Source organism: Typopeltis vanoorti, chromosome 7 (genome assembly GCF_054136105.1).
Source record: "Typopeltis vanoorti isolate ZY-2024b chromosome 7, IOZ_Tvanoo_1.0, whole genome shotgun sequence".
In the NCBI taxonomy this organism is placed as follows: Eukaryota; Metazoa; Arthropoda; class Arachnida; order Uropygi; family Thelyphonidae; genus Typopeltis; species Typopeltis vanoorti.
This window is the reverse complement of record NC_143555.1, coordinates 102,445,700-102,471,371: the sequence shown is the minus strand read 5'-3', so window position 1 is coordinate 102,471,371 and position 25,672 is coordinate 102,445,700. Positions and strand designations below refer to the sequence as shown.

Below are 25,672 nucleotides of genomic sequence, written 5' to 3'. Positions count from 1 at the left end.
TCAATGGGGCATTATATCAAGCAATACTTAGTCTTTATTTGAGTTGTAAGTCAGCAGTTAGAATTGAAGGAAGTACAGGAAGATGGTTTAATGTTAAATCTAGTGTGAGACAAGGATGTACATTATCTCCTCTGTTATTCATTATCCATATGGATCACATTATGAAGGAAAGTGGTATTAAACATGATATCAAAATTGGAGATGTTAATGTCAGCTTTTTGCTTTATGCGGATGATGTTATACTTCTAAATAAATCAGCTACAAGTCTGCAAGATTCTCTGCCTAAATTGAATAGCTTTTGTAATAGATATGGTATGAAGGTCAGCAATAAAAAGACAAAGACAATGAAAATAGGCAGAATCATTGAAAATGTCAACTGTGTTGTGAATGGAGAACCTGTGGAACAAGTGAAACATTTCAGCTACTTAGGCACGATTTTTACTGAAGATGGTAAATTAAATATAGAAATAGACAACAGAATCAGCAAAGCTGGTATAGTAGGAAGTCAATTGAATAAATTCATATGGAATAAGAGAGAAATTAGTCGGAACACTAAATTAGCAGTATACAAGACAGTGGTCAAACCAGTTTTAACTTATGGATCTGAGAGCTGGGTCAGAAGTAAAACACTTGACCAAAGACTAGAGACTGCAGATATGATAGTCCTGAGAAAGATTAGAGGCGTGAACAGATGGCATCAATGGCAGTATCATATTAAAAATTATATTAGGAAAGAACTTGACATTGTCAGCATCCAGTAATGCGTTAGCAGAGCTAATCTCAGGTGGTATGGTCACTTAAACAGAATGGGCGAAGAAAGATTAGCAAAACAAGTGTTCTCTGCCAGTTTGGCAGGAAAACGACCCAGATTAAGACCAAGATATAGGTGGATTGATACGGTACAATGTGCCTTAGATGATAGAAATATAAGATCTGATAATGTTGGAGTCTTGACAAGTAACAGACTAATTTGGAGGAAAATTGTAGATAGGAAGTTAGTAATGATGTAATTTTTTTTCATGTAGTACTATCATATCCTGTACACCCCTTGAGGGTACATGGCAGGAATTTGATGATGATGGATTCAATCCTCAAAGATAGATATCCTAGAACCTAAACAGCAATTGTTTCAGTAAGATAGAAATATATTTACAAAAAAAATTTCGTTCCACTCCAAAATAATTGTCCGAGGATCAAAAAGGATGCATTATTCAGATATTTATTTCAAACCCTGGTTTCCTCCCTTACATATGTCAGTTATGACACAAGTGTGTAAAAGCAACACATGTTCTGTGCACCCTGTCTTTCACCTTTTTTTTGGGGTGCTGACAGATGTGTGCTTCATTTCTACAGGGCATTGTTAAGATCAAAACTTGAGTCCTAAGTCTATGCTTCTGTCAGGGAGAGTACTCTGCTTTGACTAGACCCTATTCACCATTGTTGTGTTGGAAATAACTGGCCCACTATCAGTCAGCCATTTATTTTGGACTCGACATGAGAAGAAAGTGACGTAAGATAAAAACATGCTTTTACTCTCAAGAGCAGGAGTGAAGAAATAATAAATGAATTGTAATCAAAGAGGGTATATCAATTTAATTAGTAAGATTGTTATAAAATAGTCCAAATTGTATTCTAAATTCATGCCCAGTATGGGAAAATTATGTTAAAGAAATCAGAATCATATGTCAACCAATCAGCAGAAGGTCAAATCACTATGTAAGAGTCCACAGTGACACTGCAGAAAAACCGTGTAGCCATCCGGTAACCTCAACCATAACAGTTTCGTCAAGAGAGGCGTGGAGAAAAGAATGTGACATCATCAATATCTGGCGAATCAGGAATAGTTAAGTAGGTGACGAAAGTACTGAGAGAGGGCGCTCATGGATGAAATATAAGGAGCCGCGCGCACTTTATACGCTCTCTTGCGTTCCTGTGTTCTTGTTCATAGGCCGTGAAGCCTGAGGAAGCTTGTCTCTGGTATCCAGCAACATTCCACGTTGCTGTGGGATCCGTTATGCACAAGATATCCAGCAGAACATCGGCAGACCGGCAGACAGAGCTGTTGGTAAATCTGCTACCAATGTGAGGACAGCAAAGGAGATCCTTTGAGGAGAAAAGAAAGCAACAGACAGCGGAGTGACAAGAGACTCTTGCTGCGTCCGAAGAAAACCCGGGATTAAGGTTAAGGAGCCATAATCACTAAGGAAAAGCCAGTAAGGTGCAGAACTTTTATTTTATGTATATAACAAGTCATAGAGAAAGAAAGGAAACAAAAGGAGAGAGAGAGAACTTTGAGCAAAGCCCTGCTCGAGCCATCTAAGTGATCCCTTTGGACTAATCTTCCGTGATAATACCTTCCTATGTTAGTTTAATCTCTTGTGCAAGAAAGACATTATAGCAGAACAGTTATTAAATGATTCAGTATATGTGATAATGTGTGAAGGCCCTGTTTCCTACAGAGAGCCTACAACTTATATAAGATTTACAAGGAAGAGTTCAGTCCTCTGACTAAAACAGTGACTGTTGATTGAGTGAATATATCATGTACATTTAGCTAAGATTGTAATATTCGAGAATTGCATAACCACGGGAACATCACTTAATCCTGATGCAAGAATAAGGATGATTAACCAATGCTCTTGACATAAATTAGATGAGTTTGTATGGTAAGACTAGGAACCTGGAATGTCAGAACCTTGTATGAAGCAGGTAAGCTAAGAAATGCTATCCAAGAAATGAAAAGACTTGAAATTGGAATTTTAGGAATGAGTGAAGTTAGGTGGCCAGGATTAGGCAAAACTCAAATCAATGACATGACAATGTATCACTCTGGAAGTTGTGAAAACAACCATCAAAATGGAGTTGGAATAATAATAAACAAAGATATCAATAAGTCACTGTTGAGCTTCATCCCTTACTCAGATAGGATGATGTTATTAAAACTAAAAGGACAACCACTAGATGTTAATCTTATACAGGTCTATGCCCCTACTGCTGACAAGAGGGATACCGAGATTGAAGAATTTTATGATCAATTTAAAGAACTAATGAAAAACACAAAAAAGTATGATATTAACATAGTCATGGGTGATTTCAATGCTAAAGTTAGGAAAGGTAGAAGTGGAGATGTAGTTGGCGAACATGGACTGGGCACAAGAAATGAGAGAGGTGACCATCTTTTTCAATTCTGCCAGGAAGAGGAGCTAATAATCACAAACACATGGTTTAAGCTACCACCTCAAAGATTGTATACTTGGCGATCACCACAGGATAATAATGGGAATATAGTCAGAAACCAAATTGATTACTTGCTAATTAATCAACAATTTCGAAGTTCTATAAAGAGTACAAAAACCTACCCTAGTGCAGATATTGCTTCTGATCATAACCTACTGGTGGCAAAGTTACAACTTAGACTGAAAGCTATACTTAAGAAACATCAACAAAAAAGGTTTGATTTGGGAAAATTAAAAAACACAGAGATAAGAAGCAAATTGAGTCAAGATCTGAATTTGTCAAGCACTTATCAAGAATGATGACATCATTAGGATTGACGAATCGTGGGACAAATTGAAATCTGTCTTCATAGAGAAATGTACCAATACCTTATGTCCTAATAGAGCGGTAAAAAAGAAAGATTGGATGACTGATGAAATTCTTTCTCTCATGGATCAACGCAGATCATATAAAAATCATAATCCAACAAAATATACAGAGGTTTAAAAAATTATTAAACACAAGATCAAAGAAGCAAAAGAAATCTGGATGAATGAAAAATGTAAAGAAATAGAAATTCTACAGGAAAAGCATGACAATTTTAATCTACACAAAAAGATGAAAGAGACCTCAGGTATATGTAAGAAAAAACAATTCTGTATCCTTCGAAACAAAAAGGGAGAAATTATATCCAAAAAGGATGACAAAATACAAGAATGGGTGAAATATATAGAACTCTTTACTGATAACAGACAGAACCCAGAAAATACTTGTGAACATATGGAAGGTCCATGCATTCTAAGATCAGAGGTAGAATGTGCACTAAACTCAGCTAAAAATGGTAAAGCCCTAGGACCAGATGGAATACCAGCAGAAATAGTAAAGTTATTAGAAGGTGAAAACATTAACATATTAGTAAAGCTATTTAATAAGATCTACGATACAGACATAATCCCTCAAGACTGGTTACAGTCAACCTTCATCATGCTACCTAAAAAAGTAAATGCGAAAACTTGTAATGACTATAGAATGATCAGCCTAATGAGTTACGTTCTCAAAATGTTTCTGAAAATAATTCAAAAAAGAATATACAGAAAATGTGAAGACACCATCAGTGATACCCAATTCGGCTTTAGACGGCTTGGGAACAAGAGAGGCCCTTTTCTGTTCTCAGATCTTATTTCAAAAATGTATTGACCAAAACAAGGTAATATTCATTTGCTTCATCGACTTCGAGAAAGCATTTGACAAAGTCCAACATGCTAAAATGATTGCACTATTAAAAAGCATTGAATTAGATGGTAAAGACATCAGGATCATTGAAAACTTATATTGGAACCAAAAGGCATCTGTTCAAGTTGATGACATTATTACAGACTCCATTAACATCAAACGAGGAGTAAGGAAGGATGTGTGCTGTCATCTGTTCTTTTTTAACATCTACTCAGAAGTCATATTTCAAAAAGTCTTGGAAGGAAGAAAGGAAGGGATTAGTGTAAATGGTGAAATCATCGGTAACATCCGATATGCTGATGATACAGCTCTACTGGCTGACAATATGCAGGATCTTCAAAATCTTTTGGAACTAATAAATGAAGAGAATGAAAAAATGGGATTAAAAATAAATATCACCAAAACTAAATTCATGGTCATAAGTAAGAAACCAATTCTTAATTTAGCACTTTCTTTAAATAGGAAACAAATAGAAAGAGTGGCAAAGTTTAAATATCTCGGATGCTGGTTAAATGAAGATTGCAATCCAGAAATGGAAATAAAAGTTAGAATTGAAATGGCAAAAACACATTTTCTCTTGATGAAATCAACACTGTGTAACCGCAGTTTAAACTTAGAGCTTAGAGTACACATGGTTAAATGCTATGTATGGTCTGTAATGCTGTACGGTGCAGAAACTTGGACCTTAAAAACAACATCAATAAAAAGACTTGAAGCCTTTGAGATGTGGCTATACAGACGAATGTTAAAAATACCATGGACAGCAAAAAAGTCCAATCAGGAAGTACTGGAACAAATGGGGAAATCACGTGAACTTTTAGATACCATAAAAAAAAAGGAAAACTGCATATCTTGGTCACCTACTTCGTAATGAAAAATATAAGATACTTCAACTGATTATAAAAGGGAAGACAAATGGAAGAAGAGGACAAGGAAGACGAAAAAAATCTTGGCTGGCAGACATCTGACAGTGGACTGATATGAACTCTGAGAGACTGCTCAGAGTAGCTGAGAATCGCTCAAAATTTGCCAAGGTGGTCGCCGACCTCCGATAGGAGATGGCACTCAAAGAAGAAGAAGAAGTATGGTAAGAGATATATAAGAGAGGTTTTAACATTTAGGATATTTGAATGACCTATCACAGTAGTAAGAAATTCTATGCATGAATTAATCTTTTTATTATTGAGATATAATTTTGTGTAAATACCTTTTGTTTAAATAAAATGTATTCTTCTAAACTAAAACTTGTGAGTTCTTGTGTTTGAGACTGAACTACCACTTAGAAAAGTTCGGACCTGTACAAGTAGGGGATATTCTATAAAGAGGGGTAAAAAAGGGGATCCACGACTGCATACCACGTGATCTCTAACCTCATTTAAGTTATTGGTATAATTAGTAGCTTAAACCTTAGTATTAGAAACTGGTTTCTGGCTGGCGTAGTCGATCTTTAAAAATTTGTCAGGAACTGATTTCAGGTACACGTAACTTCTTAAGATATAAAATTAAAATAGGGTATAATAGGATAACAAAATACCCAAAGCCAAAAGGAAAACCAAAAGGGGACAAGTATAACAACGTAACACCATCAAGCCTTCAGAATTGCAACTGGAGCATTTCAAACATCACCTATACTTAATCTGTTGTCAAGGAAAATGAACGACCTTTGTCACTTTGACATCAAGAGCTGTTTCTGTTATATGCACTGAAAATAAGATCCCTGCCAGACCATCCCACCCCATATAGCTAACTATTTTTCATCCATGATGTGAGAATCTTTACAATACTTGACAGACTGCCATAAAACCCTTTGGTTTGTGAATAAAAGCTCTCCTGCAATAGAGATTGCAGTTAGACAACATAGCCTAGGTGTCACTAAATATACTTCCACTGTAGCAGTCATACATACCAGCATGCAGCTTTTCTTTCAGCAAGCTACTGAAATTTTCCACCCACCCACCTGTTGTCTACCTGCAGCTCTTTGAAGTTCATAGAATTCAATACTCTGATTTTGTGCTTGTCTACATGGATGGTTCAGAATCAGAGAACCTGTGGGATCTTCTGTCATCTTTCCAGACAGCATTATATCTGCATAAATACCACTGGAGTGTACCAACTGTACAGCTGAGTTGTATGTAATAGAGCTTTTTTCTGAAATACATTAGATTGCATTGCTACCAAAGGTGCATAATATATTCAAGCTGAGAGTTTTCTTTAGGCAATAAAAAGTCTAGAGCTACAAAAACATCCAGTGTTCTCTTGAATTCAGCACCCACTCTTTCAGTTATATGGAAGCTGCACTTATTTGCATGCTTCTCTTTGATTCCAAGTTATGTTGGGATTGAGGGAAACGAGGCTACAGCCACTGCAACTTAGTCAGCTATTTCTCATTCACCATCTGCTGGTGCCATATACTGGCACCAGCAGATGGTGAATGAGATTACTGGTGATAATCAGTAATCTCATTTACTGGTAGAGTGATTACTGGCAGATAATCAGACACAAGTTTCTATCCCAGTGGGAGTCATCTTGGAATAGAGAGAGAGACTAACAATAAGCTGTACCAAATTAAGCCTGAAATTAAATTATGGCATTCTAGTCTGCATAGGGTTTGAACAAAGGAAGTTACTTGTTTTGTGCTTGTCTACATGGATGGTTCAGAATCAGAGAACCTGTGGGATCTTCTGTCATCTTTCCAGACAGCATTATCTCATCTTTTACCATACATAGGTTGTTTACACTATCTTATTTTGTTGTTTCTTGTATACACACTCTTTTAATACCTTGTTGTTTTTATTTATGTTTTATAAACTTCTTATACTCTCTACACTTGTTTTTATTTATATGATTTATAATTTGTATTTGATTTATAATTGCTTTTTATCCATTTTTATATACTTGTTTTTGTACACCTTTATCTGTTCTTGTATAAAATGAAGATATCCTCCAACTACTACTCCAGAACAGCTGTGGTATACATGTAATGCACATAGTTTCTATGTTCCTCCAGAAAGATATTGGTGTTCTTCCTGTTTGTCCAAAATAGGATGGTTAGTTGGTTAGGTGTTTTATGGCACAAAGACAGCTGTGCACTAGTAAATGATCATAGCACTATACAAGTTATATAATAATAAAATATGAAATAAATGGATATAGATAAAAAATGTAAATAAATGCATTTCTAAAAAGAAAGGTGTACAAAAACAAGTATATAAAAATGGATAAAAAGCAATTATAAATCAAATACAAATTATAAATCATATAAATAAAAACAAGTGTAGAGAGTATAAGAAGTTTATAAAACATAAATAAAAACAACAAGGTATTAAAAGAGTGTGTATACAAGAAACAACAAAATAAGATAGTGTAAACAACCTATGTATGGTAAAAGATGTTAATAGTTTTTAAAAATTTAAAAACAAAAGAAGCATCTGTTTAATATGATAAAATCTGCCTGAGTGTATAGGGCTCAAAAAGATTATAAATACAGCTAACATAATAATCTTCTTATACTCTCTACACTTGTTTTTATTTATATGATTTATAATTTGTATTTGATTTATAATTGCTTTTTATCCATTTTTATATACTTGTTTTTGTACACCTTTCTTTTTAGAAATGCATTTATTTACATTTTTTATCTATATCCATTTATTTCATATTTTATTATTATATAACTTGTATAGTGCTATGATCATTTACGAAGTTACTTGGCTCTGCATAGGTCATAGTCATGTCACATGCCCCTCTCTATTGAGGGAGTGATAACATACTCGTATGTGTTTAATAATGCTGGACTCATCCAGCATTACTAAACACATACATTTCATGAATGAGCACAATTATTATGTTAGCTGTATTTATAATCTTTTTGAGCCCTATACACTCAGGCAGATTTTATCATATTAAACAGATGCTTCTTTTGTTTTTAAATTTTTAAAAACTATTAACATCTTTTACCATACATAGGTTGTTTACACTATCTTATTTTGTTGTTTCTTGTATACACACTCTTTTAATACCTTGTTGTTTTTATTTATGTTTTATAAACTTCTTATACTCTCTACACTTGTTTTTATTTATATGATTTATAATTTGTATTTGATTTATAATTGCTTTTTATCCATTTTTATATACTTGTTTTTGTACACCTTTCTTTTTAGAAATGCATTTATTTACATTTTTTATCTATATCCATTTATTTCATATTTTATTATTATATAACTTGTATAGTGCTATGATCATTTACTAGTGCACAGCTGTCTTTGTGCCATAAAACACCTAACCAACTAACCATCCTATTTTGGACAAACAGGAAGAACACCAATATCTTTCTGGAGGAACATAGAAACTATGTGCATTACATGTATACCACAGCTGTTCTGGAGTAGTAGTTGGAGGATATCTTCATTTTATACAAGAACAGATATAAATCAGACAGTATTTCTAGAATCTGCCACAGCATTACATGTTACCAAATCTGAACTGAAATCTGAAAATGGGAGACAATTATTTTAAGACCTTAAGTGAGTTTCCATCACCACATCCTTAGAGGATGCCAGCTACAACTATAGGATCCTGCCTTTCATACTTGGTCTATGTTTGCCTTTTTGCTGGTGTGCCTGTATGTACATAGCTTTTTTTTGTGTCCATGAAGATGCCTTTGGTGACCAAGGCAAGATATTGGCATAGTAATTTATTATCTATATATGTTTGTTTTCTCCATTAAACATCAGCATGAGTGATAATCAGCATCTTAGTATCCATACCTGACTGCTGATCCTTAAAATACAGCCACGCCTCACATAACATGAGTTTGATTAACATGTTTTTCAGTTACTGCGATTTGAAAAAAAAAAAAAAAAACATTCCACTTTTTACTTTACACAATGCATATTTCCAGTTAATGTGATCTTTTTATGTAATAGTCAAAGGTTTGAATTGCATGCTAAGCTTAGTGTGCATTGGGTGCACAATAAAGAAGCATTCCCACTGCCTGCCTCACTACATCCCATCAACCATCAGAAGCAGATGTGTGACTTGTTTGTTTCCCGCTAATAAAGTCACTTGAAAACTTGTATTTAAATATTCTAATTTTCTATCCTTCTTAATTATGGATAAAAGAAAGCATGAAAAACAAAGTGAAAATAGGAAAGCGAACACAGTTCATATAACTGTGTTCAAATATTCCCTTAAGAAATATTTTCTTCATTGTTCATTTTATGCAATAAGCATTAAATTCTATAATTATAATGTATTTATTATTCATTATCTTCTACATGCTATACAGTTAAAAGTCTATTTAGAAGGTATTTTTAAAATTCTTTGGGACATTCCCTGAAGGTTATGGACCAATTATAATTTTTCCTATTGATTATTATATTTGATTAATGCATTTCTTTTATGCACTGGGCTCATAGGATGAATCAGTCGTGTTAATCAAGGCCAGCCTGTACTTCAGTATTCAAATTACAAACAGTTATGGAATAATTTTAGATTAATATGAATAAGTGAAATTTGTTTGCTTTTTTCTTAATCTTTGTTAAATTTATTTAGGATATCATCAGATTCATCAGCAGCACAGTAAACCTGATGAAAAAGAAAGTGAGGTAGAAAGTAAAAAGGGAAGTGGTCATCATTTTGCACTTCCAGAATTGCTACATAATCTTAATCTGCTTGTGGATATGACTGAAAACGAAATTATAAGAAATGATCGTGAACTCCAACATGAGAAGGACTATGTTGTTAATTTAAAACATGAAGAAGAGAGGCTTGCTGATGTTCTGAAACAAGAAAAGGAAGAAATGGGAGTTCTTCAGAAGATACTAAGCATCATTGATAAGTAAGAATTTATATATTTTTTAGTTCTGTAATAATAGTTAACAGAATTCTTTTCATCCAGCTATCAATTTGCTGGATTTGTACAATAACTGACTCCAGTTTTAATCTGGATAAATTTTGACTAACCAGTTTCATGCTAAACAATCCTTCCACGTTGTTTTGAAATAGATATATAAGCTGTCATGTTTGTAGAAATTAAATACAGAAACCTTACATGTATTAATTTTAATAGATGTAGAATTTTCCTTAACACTAAGGAGAATTTCACATAAGTTTTAGTTTCTGTATTTAGTTTCTATAGATCTTTCCATGTATGGAGATCTTATGAAAATGATTGATATGAGAACTTGTATTAATTAACTGGAAAGCATCTCAAGAGTGGAGAAGTTGACTGTTAATGACTTTGACTTTTTTGTTATTTTGGAGAGGATTGAGTTGTTGGTAATCAGTCAGTTGTTTTGTGGAAGACTTTTTTTTTCTTGGAATAAATGCCTGCTGAGTACAAAAGATTAGAGAGACGATATAGTGTTATATTTCTGTATTTCTCAACTCTGCTTTCTCCTCTTATTTTTTACTTAAACTTCTTGAAAAATGTTGTGAATGGTTAACTGCCACCTGTTATTTTTTCCTACTATATCTTATGCTCTCACACCTCTACAGTCTAACAAATTTATTTGTTTATTAATTGCAGCAGTTAGACCATGCATTTGAGAGTGAGATTGTAAGATTTTTTTCAACTTAAAGACAAAGCAGATATTGTTTATATTCCCTCACTTATGTTGACCTTTACCTTTAGTTAGTCATGACTTTATTATTAATCACTTAAACTTAATCTTATGCAGGTTTGAAATTTCTAGGATAGTGCATTGACAGAATCAGTCCAATGTGTTATTCACAAACCATTTAATTAAATCAAAAAAGACTATTTTACACAGTTTTATCCACATTAACATATATATGCAATTGCATTACAATTCTTTGTCAATTTCAATTTGTTCTGATTCAGACTTAGTTCTGTGTTTCTTCCCTTAAAGTTAAATCATAATCTAGAATATCCTGCTAGTCATACATACATACATAAACAAAATGAGAATAAAGCATGCCTTAGGCAAGCTTAATTCAATATTAAATTGCATTATCCAGTACTACTCTTCTTCTTACAATAATTACTTACACATAGTTTAAATTAAGACACACCTTGAGTGAGCTTATTTCAATATTAACTTACACAATCTTATTGTACCTATAAGCAGACACATTTGATGTACTTTCTTGCTTGGGAATATCACATATACAAGTACTTACAATTCCCATTCATCACTGCTTTTTACATGAAACCTTTGTCAACAGGAAAGTGCCCTTTTTTTTCTTTCCTTCTGCTGGCTCTTTCATGACCTCCCCTCAATTTTTTTCTTTGTTCGAGTAATTGATTATTCTGTGCCCTCCAAGACCCTTAACATGGTGGCAATGTGCAGCTCTTTCTTAGCAAGATGTTCCAATGATTGACCTAATACTTCTCATGGCAGTGAATCCTGGCAGGAGAAGATTGAGAACCCCTCAGACCTACGATGCTTCTCTTTCAGTTTCCAACAATGGACCGCACATGGCGGCAGACCCAGGTAAGAGAAGATTAAGAAACCTAAGACAAAGTCCTTCTTAGTGTTTTGCCTTATAAAGGCCCGGACTTGAATTCGTATGCATGCATGTCTCTCGAAACATGCACACGTTTTGTATGTGTGCATGTTGTATTGACATCCAAACATGATGACGTCATACTTCATGCGTCTTTTGAAATTGTCATATCTGGACATGGGTTAACAGCGTTACATAATGGCTTCATGCGCCACATTATATTAATAAAGGTCCATGGTTAAGTTATGACAAATTCAAGATTATTACATACAAAATTGACATTTCTTTAAGTGCAAATCTCCCTAAAAAACATGTTTAAATGAACATGAAAAGTTACTTATCATGAGAGATTTTACAATAGGATAGGTGTTAGTTCTGAGGGACAATGTTTGAATACAGTTGAAGAGCTGTCATTGTGACTGGAAGACTATTTTTTTTTTTTTTTACTAAGTTATTTAGTAATCTTCTGAAAACTCAGGACCAGAAAAAAAAAATAGAACAACATGTATGGCATTCTATTTCATCCATTAGGAGATAATTTGATTTAGTCACCTGTGCATGAGTTGGCTGAATACAGGTTTAGCTATGTGCTGTGGGATTAATTTCAGCTAGGTATGAAATATCACATCTGTGCTCTTTCATGTTAATGTGGGTAAGGTGAAGTGGACATCAGGACCAACAAACTTTATTGATGTTCAAAATTGTTTTGATGCCTTTCTGGATTAAGGTCAGAGGAGTTATATATGCATGTATGCACTATTTTTAGAATAGCATGAAATGATTTTCTATTACCGTCGATGCAGAAGTTGAAAAAGGATGATATTATATGATGTCAGAAAGATTGAAACATAAATGATCATAAGTCATACATACATATGAGGAAGAGAATCCATTTGTATAAGAGGCATCAGTTTAGATTTGTTGATGGCTTTTGTAGATGTAGATGAAGAGAACTCTAGATTTTGCATTCTCTTACATGAATATCAGATCATAAAAATATGCAAGTGGCACCCTTGTGGTGGAAAAAAAGTGTTTGAATCATAATAATAATTATTATTATTGCATGGACACCTCCTATATAGAGTCCTAAGGCTCTTCCCAGAAGATCCAAACTATCAACACAATATCTATCATACCTTTCCTTGAAACCATTAACAGACAAAGCACTCATATGTGAATCAGGCAACTCATTCTATACATTCACCACTCCAAATGAAAAATCTTGTCCTCATTCCCTTGCTAACCACACTCTTATCCAACTTCCAGAGATGATCTATTGTCCTGTCCCCTTCTAGCCAAGTACCAAAACATTTTCCCTGCATCAGTCCAATAACATGCTTTAAGTAGCATAAATGTTTCTATCATATCTCCCCTTTTTTTTTGCCTATCAACTAACTTTTGCAATCCACAAACCCTCAACCAATCCTCATAGGGAGCATTCCACAGACCACTCATTATTTTGTTCACCCACCTCTGGAGCCTCTCCACCACTTCCTTATCCTTAAAAAACTCAGCTGACCATTATTGTCTTTTCCACTGTTCTCTACACTCTCCCATACAGTTATTTCCTTTCCGGCTTCTATAATAGTTTTCCAATAAGTTAAATAAATCAGCTATCACTTTCCTTTTCATAAACAATGATTCAGGCCGTTCATAAATTTTGTCATGTGTAATCCTTTCATTCATTAGGGCTTTGTCTATGTATGGGACAAGTCCCTAAGATTTTGTCCTCTGAGACAGTCTGCCTGTTAAATATTGACGAATTTATTTTTTTGCTGCACCAGCCAATACAGAGGATAGATAAGATTCTTATCCAAGGTGGCTATCTCAGAATAATACACAGTAATAAAATCTCAAACACTAATCTAACTATTCTCACTTCTTTTAGTTTTATATGCAGTCATGGCATGAAAGATCAAACTATATTCATATGTCCCTCCCGCTAGGTTTGGTCGTAATTTTATGAGTGGCTATTTGAATTCATAAAATCAGCTGGATTCAGGCAAATGATATAAAACATATTTATTAAAGCTTAAGAGATATACATGAAAAATATAGGTACATGATTAACTTAATCACCTTCCTAGCAATTTCTGATATCAATACTAATACTATAATACATTAATCACTCTAGGGTCACTAATCATATCTCACAACACATCTAAGTTATTTCACATACAGATCCCTTCTAGGGAGACCTTCTCCAAACAGAGACAGGTTACTGCCACTGCCAAATGGGATAATCACTGAAGTTCTGTCCATTCAGAAATTAACCTATAAAGTCTCTCATATCTTTAATTTGAAATCAGATAGTTTAACATTCTATGTTACCATCCCATGGAATGACTTTCTGTTCTGTCTTCAGCCTTGTCTGGACATCAAGGCACAGTTGTGGGTTACCGTTCTTTGGGTCACATACGATAGCAGCATGATCAGGTTCTCCACGAACCTCAATAAGCCTTTCATGACTTCTACGGTCGACCCGGAATCATCCCGTTGGTGGAGACGGAGAGCCAACGTCCAAGAGCGTAGGAACCAAAAGGAAAAAGCCACGTGTGTGTGGGGGGGAGGTTGACCCTTATATTTTCCCTCTCTTTCTTGGAGATTCTCACGCTTAGCTATGTTGTTTACCGCGTGGCATTCATTCACTTGCGCATGGCGTTCTTCCGAGTAAGCGTTCTTCCGGAATCATCCCGTTGGTGGAGACGGAGAGCCAACGTCCAAGAGCGTAGGAACGAAAAGGAAAAAGCCACGTGTGTGGGGGGGGGGGGGAGGTTGACCCTTATATTTTCCCTCTCTTTCTTGGAGATTCTCACGCTTAGCTATGTTGTTTACCGCGTGGCATTCATTCACTTGCGCATGGCGTTCTTCCGAGTAAGCGTTCTAGCTTCGCTTTCCTAATAAATTCTCCTTCCCTTAGGCCATACGTTATACTGGACGGCTAAAGTGTGACCTTTGGACTATAGCTTACACTCAACTTGCTTTCACACAATACATAGAATGGGATACTCTAATTAAATAATAACCTTAAATAAATTCCTTTATTTGACTCTGTACCAAACTGGTTAATGTACACTTCAATTTCCATGCCAAAACACATTTCTCTCAGAATGAAATATTTGATATATATATATATATATATATATATATATGGTATTCCTATTTTACCCAGAGGCAAACATATGTGCTTACTTTCCTATTTATTGGGAAACTCATGTCGAACTGTGATAAGATAGGAAATCTCCATTTCATGATCTATCACAAATCAACACTCCTAACTACGTTTGTGGGTGATTGGCTGCTCCTTCTGTTATGGCATCATAATTGTCTTGTGCTTTCCTGTAGCTTTAATGCTTGAAACTTTGTTATTAATTGTTCTTTGTTTTTGAGTAATAGGTGCTTGGTCGAGTCGCCAAGCCAAAGTGTTGCAACTAAAATTTGAGCTATCCAGTTACGTTAATCCGGAAATTTGGAATATTCTAGACAAGATCACAGACGACTCGGCCAAGCACCTATTACTCAAAAACAAAGAACAATTAATAACAAAGTTTCAAGCATTAAAACTACAGGAAAGCACAAGACAATTACGACGCCATAACGGAAGGAGCAGCCAATCACCCACAAACACAGTTAGGAGCAACCAACCACCATCAGACCACTGTCTGGTTATCAACCAATCAGATTACAACCTCACACAAGATGAACTCTCGCTACTGGAGAAAGGTTTAAATTACGCCATTGCTCCGAGGTCAGTGAATAAACTAGATATAATATGTCATATCGAGAGAGGTTTAAGATCCCTCCCCGCCGATTTATCTGACAAAATACGAATGGAAACTGCCTGTTTACTAAATTCAACCAAAAAATTAAACAGAAACCTAAACAAAGTGGATAAACTGGCCCTCAAATCCCTAAAAAATAACTGTGACATTATTTTCACAAAAGCAGATAAAGGGAACACCACTGTTGTTTTAAATCGGACAACCTACATTGAAAAAATGAACCATTTGGTATCGGACCTCAACACCTACCAAATGGTAAATTACAACCCTACGCAATGCAACAAAAAGAAAACTACTGAACTACTTAAATCAGTTAACACATGGCCAGAAGAAACAATTAAAAAATTAATACCGCAGTATGCCTACATGCCCAGAATTTATGGCCTGCCAAAAGTACACAAAACAGACACACCATTACGTCCAATTGTGGAAGGAATTGACAGTCCGAATTACTACTTAGCCAAAAAATTAGTGGCCACACTCAAGGAATTGGTTGGTCATTCCCCTTCCTACATAAAAAATATACAACAATTCATAAGCAAAATTTAAAACATTACACTCAACGACCAGGATCTATTAGTCAGTTTTGACATAACTTCCCTTTTCACCAATGTCCCAATCAACGATACTATCTTACTCTTACAGAACATATTTCCACACGACATCACGGCCCTCTTTGCCCATGTACTCTGCTCTGGATATTTCATGTGGCAAAACAATTTTTACCTTCAAACAGCCATGGGTTCACCACTCTCTACCCCCCCTCCCATAGTGAACTTTTATATAGAAGACTTTGAGCAACGAGCTCTAGAATTGGCATGCCTAAAGCCCAAAATTTGGCTCAGATACGTCAATGATATTTTTGCCATTTGGCCCCACGGCCGCCAAGTGCTAGATACACTCCTTAGCCACCTGAACAAACAACACAAACGCATCCAATTCACCATTGAAATAGAAAAAACAACTCTCTTCCGTTCCTAGACACACTCACACGTCTTCCTTCAGGCTGTCTCTCCTTCTCATTTTACTGCAAACCTACACACACAGGCCAGTACATACACAAAACTTCTTATCACCACCCAACACAAAAACTAGGGGTCATAAGCACCCTTAAACACAGAGCTCAAACCATTTGTTCAAATGAACAAGCTCTTAACCATGAATATGAGACCATCAGACATACCTTTATAAAAAATGGATACAGTATAAAAACCATTCACAAGATCCTCCACAAAGATAACACTAATAACAAAAAAGATTTCAAGAAGGCTATTGCTATACCAAATGTTAGAGGAAAATAAAAAAAAAAGACAGAACACTACACAAATACAACATCAAAACCACCTTTAAACCCCCGACAAAATTAAGACACCTACTCAGTTCTTCCAAGGATCCCCTGCCACACCTAGCCCACCCAGGGGTTTACAAAATAGGGGAAACAGGGCAAACCATCCCAATCAGAAAGGGTGAACACAAACGTCACATAAAATACCTCCATTTTGGAAAAACCGGCCTTTCTGACCATGCACTCCAAACATACCATAGAATTGATTGGAAAGGTACCAAGTCCCTACACCACACCAAAACCTGGTTCGAGCGTAAATTCAAGGAAGCATGTGAAATGCTCAAACATGATCTGAATCTGAATAAAAATGATGGTCTAACCATTCCAAGAATGTGGAGGACCCATCTACAACCTTCGTAGCAACCATGAAGAAAAATCTCAATACAAGAAGTCTTTACAAAATGAAGATTTATTGTTACATAGACCATATATTTACAACGTACTTAAGCTCTTACAAATTGCCTACCGGTTTCGCTAGTAACTGACCAGCTTTCTCAAGGCTTGCATAGTACAAAAAAGAGGTAAATGCAAAAAAGGTTTCAAAATACAAAGAACCGTTAGTACCTGTTAGGTAGCTAGGGTGACATGTTCGCGTGACATAACTACTCAGCATCATGAACACGCGTTACATGCAAACGCGTAATATGGTTATTTGCGTACTGTAGCTCTGTTGAACTGAGGGAGTTAATTAGATTTTTCCAGGTATCGTTCAGAATGGCCTCTTGATTTCTGTTTAGGTTACTTCCCGTACGTAGTACAACTGCCGCTTCTTTAAATACTCGATGCCTGTAATCCTCATCTACATAGGGCATGGAGCTGTTATTCCAGTCTATAGTGTCGTTCGAAGTTGAAAAGTGACGTGCCAATCCTGAGATGATCGTTCTGTTGTGATTAACATCGCCTATATGTTAATCCAGAAGATAATCGTAATATAACAATATAAACTGTATAATTCCAGAAGAATTCTAGCACGTGAAGAATTTAGCAGAGTTTATTATCGTTTTTTTTTTATCACTAGCAGGCAGGCTAAGAAAAAAGGTTAGTTAACAACGTAGATGTAATTACCTGTATAGATTGCAACAACATGTAGCTTGGTTCTTATACACATGTATACTTTTGAAGATGACCTCAATACAGGGATCGAAACGTAAAGTTATTATTTTATTATTAATCAGTAAAATAATCTTTTCAACACGTGTGTTTTTTGTCCTTAAATTCATAATTATGAATGCTGATCACCATGTAACCTTAAAAGAAAGATTTATAATTTTTTGATTAAAGAGTTGTTATGTCTCGTTTTTTCTTTTGTTTAATTTTCGTATAATACTATTTGGTTTTTGGTCTCTACTCTTTAATTTACCTTATTATACATGTTGGCCTCTGTCTGCTATCTTTAACCTTTATATGTCCCTAATTCATAACACTGAGTATATGGTCTTACTGCTTATCTAACAGTCTCTAAGTCTTGGTCCCAGAAAATACCTATTCCCTGATCTCTATAAGTCATCCACATTCGCTCAGACAAATTTATTTCCTGCACCAGCCTGGGCTTTAAGGACAGAGTCAAACTCAGGCTAAGGATGGTTATAGAGTATCAAATGCTACTAATATAAATCGCCTGAAATTAGAAGCCGTAGGTTTTCTAGATTGTATACAGTCGTGCCCCTTTTTCTTTCTTATTTAGGATATCTCCACACTCATATATAATCACAGGTTCGTATTTTTATGAAGGGCCAAAGTCAGTGAACATGGTAAAAAAACAAGCATGAATGGTAACATACAAATTTAATGAATTCATAATTAATTACAATACAAAGATAAAAATTGACATTAATGCTAGATTAAAATGCTTAAGTTTCTCTCACTCTCTCATTCTTAGATATACATGGATTTCTTAATCTCTGCAATATTATTCCTTTAACTTATCAAATATTTAGTTTACAGCTTGATGGATCCAGCTAGGTATTTGGCACATTATTAATCTCCCTCAAGTAGGTCATGACAGAATCTCCGGTTAATTTATAGTTCTCAGAATTCAGTCTAATGTTATAGAGTCATTCAAACATAAAATAATTCTTCAAGTTTATTCTTATCAAATTCGGGTTACACTTTCTTCCGTTTCTGTTAGTGAAGTTCTCTAAAGGGCTAAAATATGTAAAAGTACTTATCTTCACTATCTCGGGTTCTTTCTGAATTTTCTCCGTTCTTCCTTCTTACGAAGTTCTGGCTACCTTCTTTCTGTTGCCACGTGGGAATCATGTGCTCTCCCTGTGTCGGGTGCTCTGTTTCTTCTTTACTAAAGATTTACGTTGATGCTATTTCATACCGACGGCCAGCGTTCAAGATTTGCCGTGTTCTGTGATGGTGCCATGCTGGGATTTTGCAGAGGTCAGCTCTTAAAGATAAGAGCTGAATCACGATGACCACTCGAAGCACATGGTGAGAATACAGGATCAAACAAAACGGGGGGGGGGGTTCAATTCTGTGTTGCAGGTTTTATATGCTCCAAGAGCGCCACCTTTCCGAGTTGGATCTCAAAAAAAAAAAAAATCTCTCCTTTCACCCTTCTGATTCGTCCCCGACTGGGTGATCTCACCATCAAGACGCATACAATTCCAGGAATGTATGCTTCTTGATGTGTTCTTAGAGGTAGCGCCCACAGGCGCTTACGCTGCTCTTGTAGCATTAGGGCGACCTTTCGCCCCATCTTACTGAATTATTGGCATTCTTTCACGTGTAGAAAATCACTGATAATTATTCTTACATTTGCCCTTTTTGTTGATTTACAGTTACATTTAATATATAGATACATTAACTTCAATATAAACAGTTCTTATTTTAATTTGCAAGATGTTATTTCTTTTAAGACATAGTTAAATTGTGCCAAAATGATAAGTATGCCTATTTAATGTATATTTTCTGTTAGATTCTGGAAAGGTGACCTCATTTAGAGTGAGGTCGTTCATTTCATATCTAACAGCGTATTCTGGTTAACTCCCTGTATGTTTCTCTGAATAACTGGGTCTTAACTGGAAGCATATCACAAAAGAAAAATAATAATGATGATAAAATAAATATGAATAAAAAGTTTATTTTAAAAATAAGAGTACACTATTTAGAAGTTTTTTTTCACTTTGTTATGCTATAAATTAAAGACACCAAGAAATTATATTTTTGGTTTAACCCTTTCTTCATGTGCAAACAATGTTTGGACATGAAGTATCGTCACAACTGGGCTACTTGTATATAGAGGCTAATGACTTCATATCAGTTGCCTTAATATCCCATAATGCAACACATACACCCTTTCAGACATGTATAATGCTAAGCATTCTGGAGGGGCCACTACCAAGGCCCGTTTTGACTTTTATTGAGGTATATTAATATTCTTGGATACTCTCCAAAAACTCTGAATAATCTACAAGATCACTTAATCTCACTTAGTGACCCCTAAAACAGTAGCAGTAGTACTACTACTACTACCACTACTGCTGGGCGAGTTTTAGTAGTGATTCTAAAGGATCACTACTAAACTCATCACTCCAGGTTAGGAAACTCAGCAGTTCCACCCAGTGACAAGCAAAAACCAGCCATCAAGCAGAACTGCTCTACTCCCCGGAAAGCAAGTGACCATCAGTGGGAGTCAGACAGAGACCTTTATTAAGGTCTTGTTAGTGGGAGTCAGACCCCAGAAGAGATACCACGGTTGAAGTAATGCAGTCATATAGTCATATATCATCCATGTACAAGTAATCAAAAGACGTCACACCTTATTATCAAAATACTGTGGATTAAAGTTTTTTTCACTTGGTTATACTATAAATTCAAGATGCCAAGGAATTATATTCTTAGTTTAATCCTTTTTCCAAGTGAAAGCAAACAGTGTTTGCGAGAAAGGATTAAACCGATAATATATTTTCTTGGCATCTTTAATTTAAAGGTTACATTAACCTCTCAAGTATACATTGAGAAATCAGTTTACTAATTGGTTAAATTAAAGTATTACATAGCGACATTCTGGGAGTCAGATCACATGCTAAAACCCATGTGGTTTTATTTGGTTGTTAATATAAAAAAAATAAACCAGTTAGTTTCGCAAGAAACTGTGTGTTGCTACTTCAATGTGAAAAAACATATAAATGTATGAGTAGTAAATTGTTATTAGTATTATTTTTTTTTAAATGTTACTCCCACCTATGAATGGTTGTGAACCTGTAGTGCAATAAGTACTGTGAGTGGGCTCAAGATTTTTTATTTTTTTAATTCATATCTTACCAGACAAGTCATGAACTCAATGGGCTGTGCCTCACCCACATTAGTGGCATTCACAAGTTCCACTCACTCGCGAGTGAAAAATTTCTCTCATCCCTTTCTTAACTGCACACAAACTTCTATGGATGCACCTGTGTCCTCTTCTCCTTTTCCATATAATGAAAAATTTCACCAACTGTTATCCTAAAACACATTCTCAAAAGCTTATAGATTTCTATTTATTATTCCTCTTTCTTTGCCTACCCATATCTGCAGTCCACATACACTCAATTCTCATGATCTACTCAGAACCCAAGAGACCAAATCTGCACACAGTAGTACAGGCACAAGTATATCAAGTCTCGTAAAGAGAGAAAATGGCTTCCATATTTTTGTGTGTCAATATTCATTTTAACATCGCAATTATCCTCTGAGTAGTATTTGCAATTTTGGTTATATGACTGACCCTTGAACTTCAATTTCCTAACCACCATAACCAAGATCTCTAGCCTCATCAGTTACTCAAAGTATAATCCCACAAATATCATATGCCATTGGATATTGCATCACACCAAAATGCATTACTTTCCATTTACTAACATTGAATTGACAGGCCATTATTGTTTGCCCACACTTTTAACCTATTTAAATCACCTTGTAAATGCTGAATATCAGGAGCATCTCTGATTGCCTTGTCCATCATGGTATCATCATCAAACAATTAAAAATCTCTGTCAGACCCTTCCAAATATCATTAATATATATATAAATTAAACAACAGTGGCCCACTGGGACACACCAGAGTACCATCTTCATCCTTTCTTTTACTTGCAGCATAACAATAAAATTCTTTTGGATTTTATTGTTATTCTGTGCAGCCAGTTTCTTTTCATGCTCCAAATTTTAGCTTTCTGTATACAATACTCTTAACATTTGTGGCCTGTGCTTTATATATTTCATACCTCCTTTCACTTTTTACTGCCTCATTGAAGCATGTTTTCAAAGCTTTCCATGCATTGCTGATATCACAGGACTAAAGATAGTATTTTTCTGTTTTGTCATAACTTCTTACTTTGTAGTTAAACATGTAACCTGTCCTAATCAGAACCCCCATATAATTGGCTACTTCCCCAGTTAATACGGCATGATCCCTGTCACCAATTAATGGCAAAACAGTTCCATCCTTAACTGAGATACCTTCTGATGCCACAGTCAGACTAACAGACTTTGGCTTCAAGTTACTTCTTTCACATGCTGCTTGAGAAAGTTATCTCACAACAGCTCAGTAAATTCTCCTTCATTCTTATCTTGAGATTTCTCTTCTCCCCAGTCAGTGTTTGGATAATTTAAGGTGCACATAATAATTTGTTTATTTTCTTTTGTTTGTTTTCCCATAAAAAAAAAGACCTCAGATCTTCTCCACTTAATTTTGATAATGCTGAGCTCAACAGTCAAGACCAAATCTTTCTAAAAACTTGGTATCCTTTTCCAGACAAGATGGCACTTCACTGCCAAACAGTTTGAAAAATTCTCGATGCTATTTAGAAAAGGATAGTCTGGTTAATAAATAACACTTCACTTGTAGACTCTTTTCAGCCACTGTCTCATAGAAGATCAAATATCAATTTCTGCATTGTCTCTTCTACAGATATTTCCATTGCCATTGTTAAGCAGAACTAGCATCCATCATGCCTCATATTTCTGCTAGATCTACAGGAACTCATACCTCAGCATCCTTTACAGTTGAACTGCATACTCACCAAATCTGTTACTCCCAGTCATCTTTCATTCCTTCTACTTCAATTCTGTGGAACAGTTTCCGTCATGAAACATTTCCAAAGGACTACAATCTTCAACAATTCAGGAATATCGGTAGATTACGCTATTCCTCACCTTGCCCTCACATGGCATCTGTTTACTATAGGCTCTTCTGCCTTTCATGTGTGAGATAAATGCTAAAAACAAAATTACTTATTTAGTATCCATTACGGTAATTTGCCGATGAATATCTTCATCGGCAGCTGAAACCCCCCAGGTCCGTAGCAACATCCTACCATATATTTTCTTGTTAGCCTCCACTTCATACCAGATAGCCTTAAACTCACTACTACATTGGACATTGTTATCGTTATTGCTTTCATGAGTTTCGACCCTAACAGGACTGAGTCATCTGATATTAGCATTAGTGTCTCTCTCCTCCACTGATTTCTTATGCTCCCAGCATAATATACCATACTGTGGTATATTATGACTGAATAAACAATATTCAGTCATAATATGACTGAATATTGATTATTCAGTCATAATCTGTTTTTCAATGTATCATCCTTTTCTTTATATCTGTATATGATAATTCTGCCTGTGAAAGGTTATAAGCTTATAGCAGCTTGAAGCTGTATTAGATCAATCATCCAGTAATCGAGGTCTAGATACTCTTTCTGTATCTAGTACTATTTCTAGATACAGACATTTCCATCCTTAACATGACTTTAAGTTGAAATTATAATTATTAGAGACATGTATTCACAAGAATAAAGTAATAATTTTTATTATTGCAAATATTTGAGCCAGAAATTAACAGTTGTCGTCAGTGCATCAACATAATCAAAGAGTGAAGCTAGAACATAGATAAACAGGTCTCTCTCTCTCTCTCTCTCTCTCTCTCTCCTTCCCTGTTGTTTATCAGGTTCAGTGTGAGTGCTTTTACTCATACTTTGGACAAACAGGATGTTTGGTTGAAATACAACTACAAGAACACCTGTCTTATATGAATAACAGTGAACCTGAAAATTCTGGCCTTGCTCAGCATGGAATGGACACTGATCAGAATATCCAATTGTCTAATATGTTTTACATTATTGCTGGTTTAGGTTTGGTGTTAAAGTGCTTGAGCACTTCTACACTGCCAAAACTTAAATTGGAATAACTGTCTGTCCATTGCCATGATTCGGGAGATTCTCATAAATGGCAAGCAATAGCATGCTTCCCTTCATCCCCATCCCCCCCTCTTTTGTTTAATATGTTGTTGTCATTCAGTCATTTTATTTATCTAAATTTTGTAATTTTTTTATATTTCAGAATTAGTTTAATTTTAGCTTTAGCTTTAATTGCAATCTCATTTTATTTTGTAACCACTCATATGGCGGCATTCTGGCATGTGGCTTATCTGTGTAATTATGATTAACATTTTATGTTTTGGCTGCATTTTGTGATTATGCTAATGCACTAATGCTGGCTCATTCATTTCTGGTCATAATACATGTAGTAATAAAAATAATTATTATTTATGTGTCTAATTATTGTTACTGTGACACAAGTTCCAGTAAAAGTAGTTTGAAGTACCATCTGCTTATCAGAACCAAGCTTACTGACAGTACACCACATCCATTGTTATGTATAATCTATATTGATTACATAAGTGATATTTTGGTATTTCTCCCATAATGAATTTTAATGAACTAGGCCTAAATGCAAAGAGTTTTTTTTTTTTTTTTAATAGACTGGAGGAACAAAGTAAGGAGGATTCAGAAAAATCACTGGATTTAGAAGAAGCTGCCAAAATCTTCAAAGATCTGCAGGAAAATTACTATCCAGAATATAAGATGTACTGTTTAAGTGATTTGGCTATTACCCTTGTATTTTCACTGGTAAGTATCTAATATTTAAAGAGATACATTGTCAGAAGGCACATGTAATATAGTTTTTTCCCTCCTCTTTTTGGTATTTCCTTCTTTGATTGACTGTTAACCAGAATAAGTACATTATTAACTCATACATATACACTGCTTGGAAAGAAGTCAACGGACACTCCCATGGGCAAGGTGCATCATACCATGTAATGAATCACATGTTTGTAGCCAATATAAATTGGAGGAAGATGATGCTCCCAGATCAGTGCAACTATCTCCAGGTTTTCACCCAGAACAGTCAGTTGAACTGACTGGGAGAAGCAAATTGTCAGAGTTTGAAAGGGCATTGTGATAGGATGACACATTGCAGGCCATTCTCTTCAGCAGATTGTTGAAAAATTTGGCCATCCCAGGTTGTCCACTGCAAGTTCTACCCGCAGTGGACAACCCACCACACTCACTGAATGTGACTGTAGGGTGCTCTGAAAGATATGTTAAAACCACCAATCGTCAGTCAAAACATTGAATGCGAAGTTCCAGGGTTTCAATGGTAGGACTGCAATATGCAAGCCCACATTACCCGAACCAACATGCACGTTGTCTTCAGTGGTGCAAAGAGTATGTCCAGTGTGATGTGGAAGCGACAGATGCCCGGTGAACATCTCTTACCAGCGTGCATAATCCCAACTATGAAATTTGGAGGTGGCAGTGTGATGGTATGGTCCTGTTTTTCCTAGTTTGGCCTT

At 35.3% G+C, this 25,672-nt stretch overlaps 1 protein-coding gene across 1 annotated transcript in view; it reads left to right on the top strand.

Annotated features, from left to right (window-relative positions):
- Positions 1-25,672, top strand: part of sip1 (septin interacting protein 1) — a 292,796-nt gene that overhangs the window by 159,987 nt on the left and 107,137 nt on the right. The window contains exons 8-9 of the mRNA XM_090395420.1: positions 10,003-10,288; positions 24,797-24,944. Of these exons, the coding sequence (XP_090251546.1) occupies positions 10,003-10,288; positions 24,797-24,944 (434 nt within the window). The remainder of the gene's footprint in view (positions 1-10,002; positions 10,289-24,796; positions 24,945-25,672) is intronic.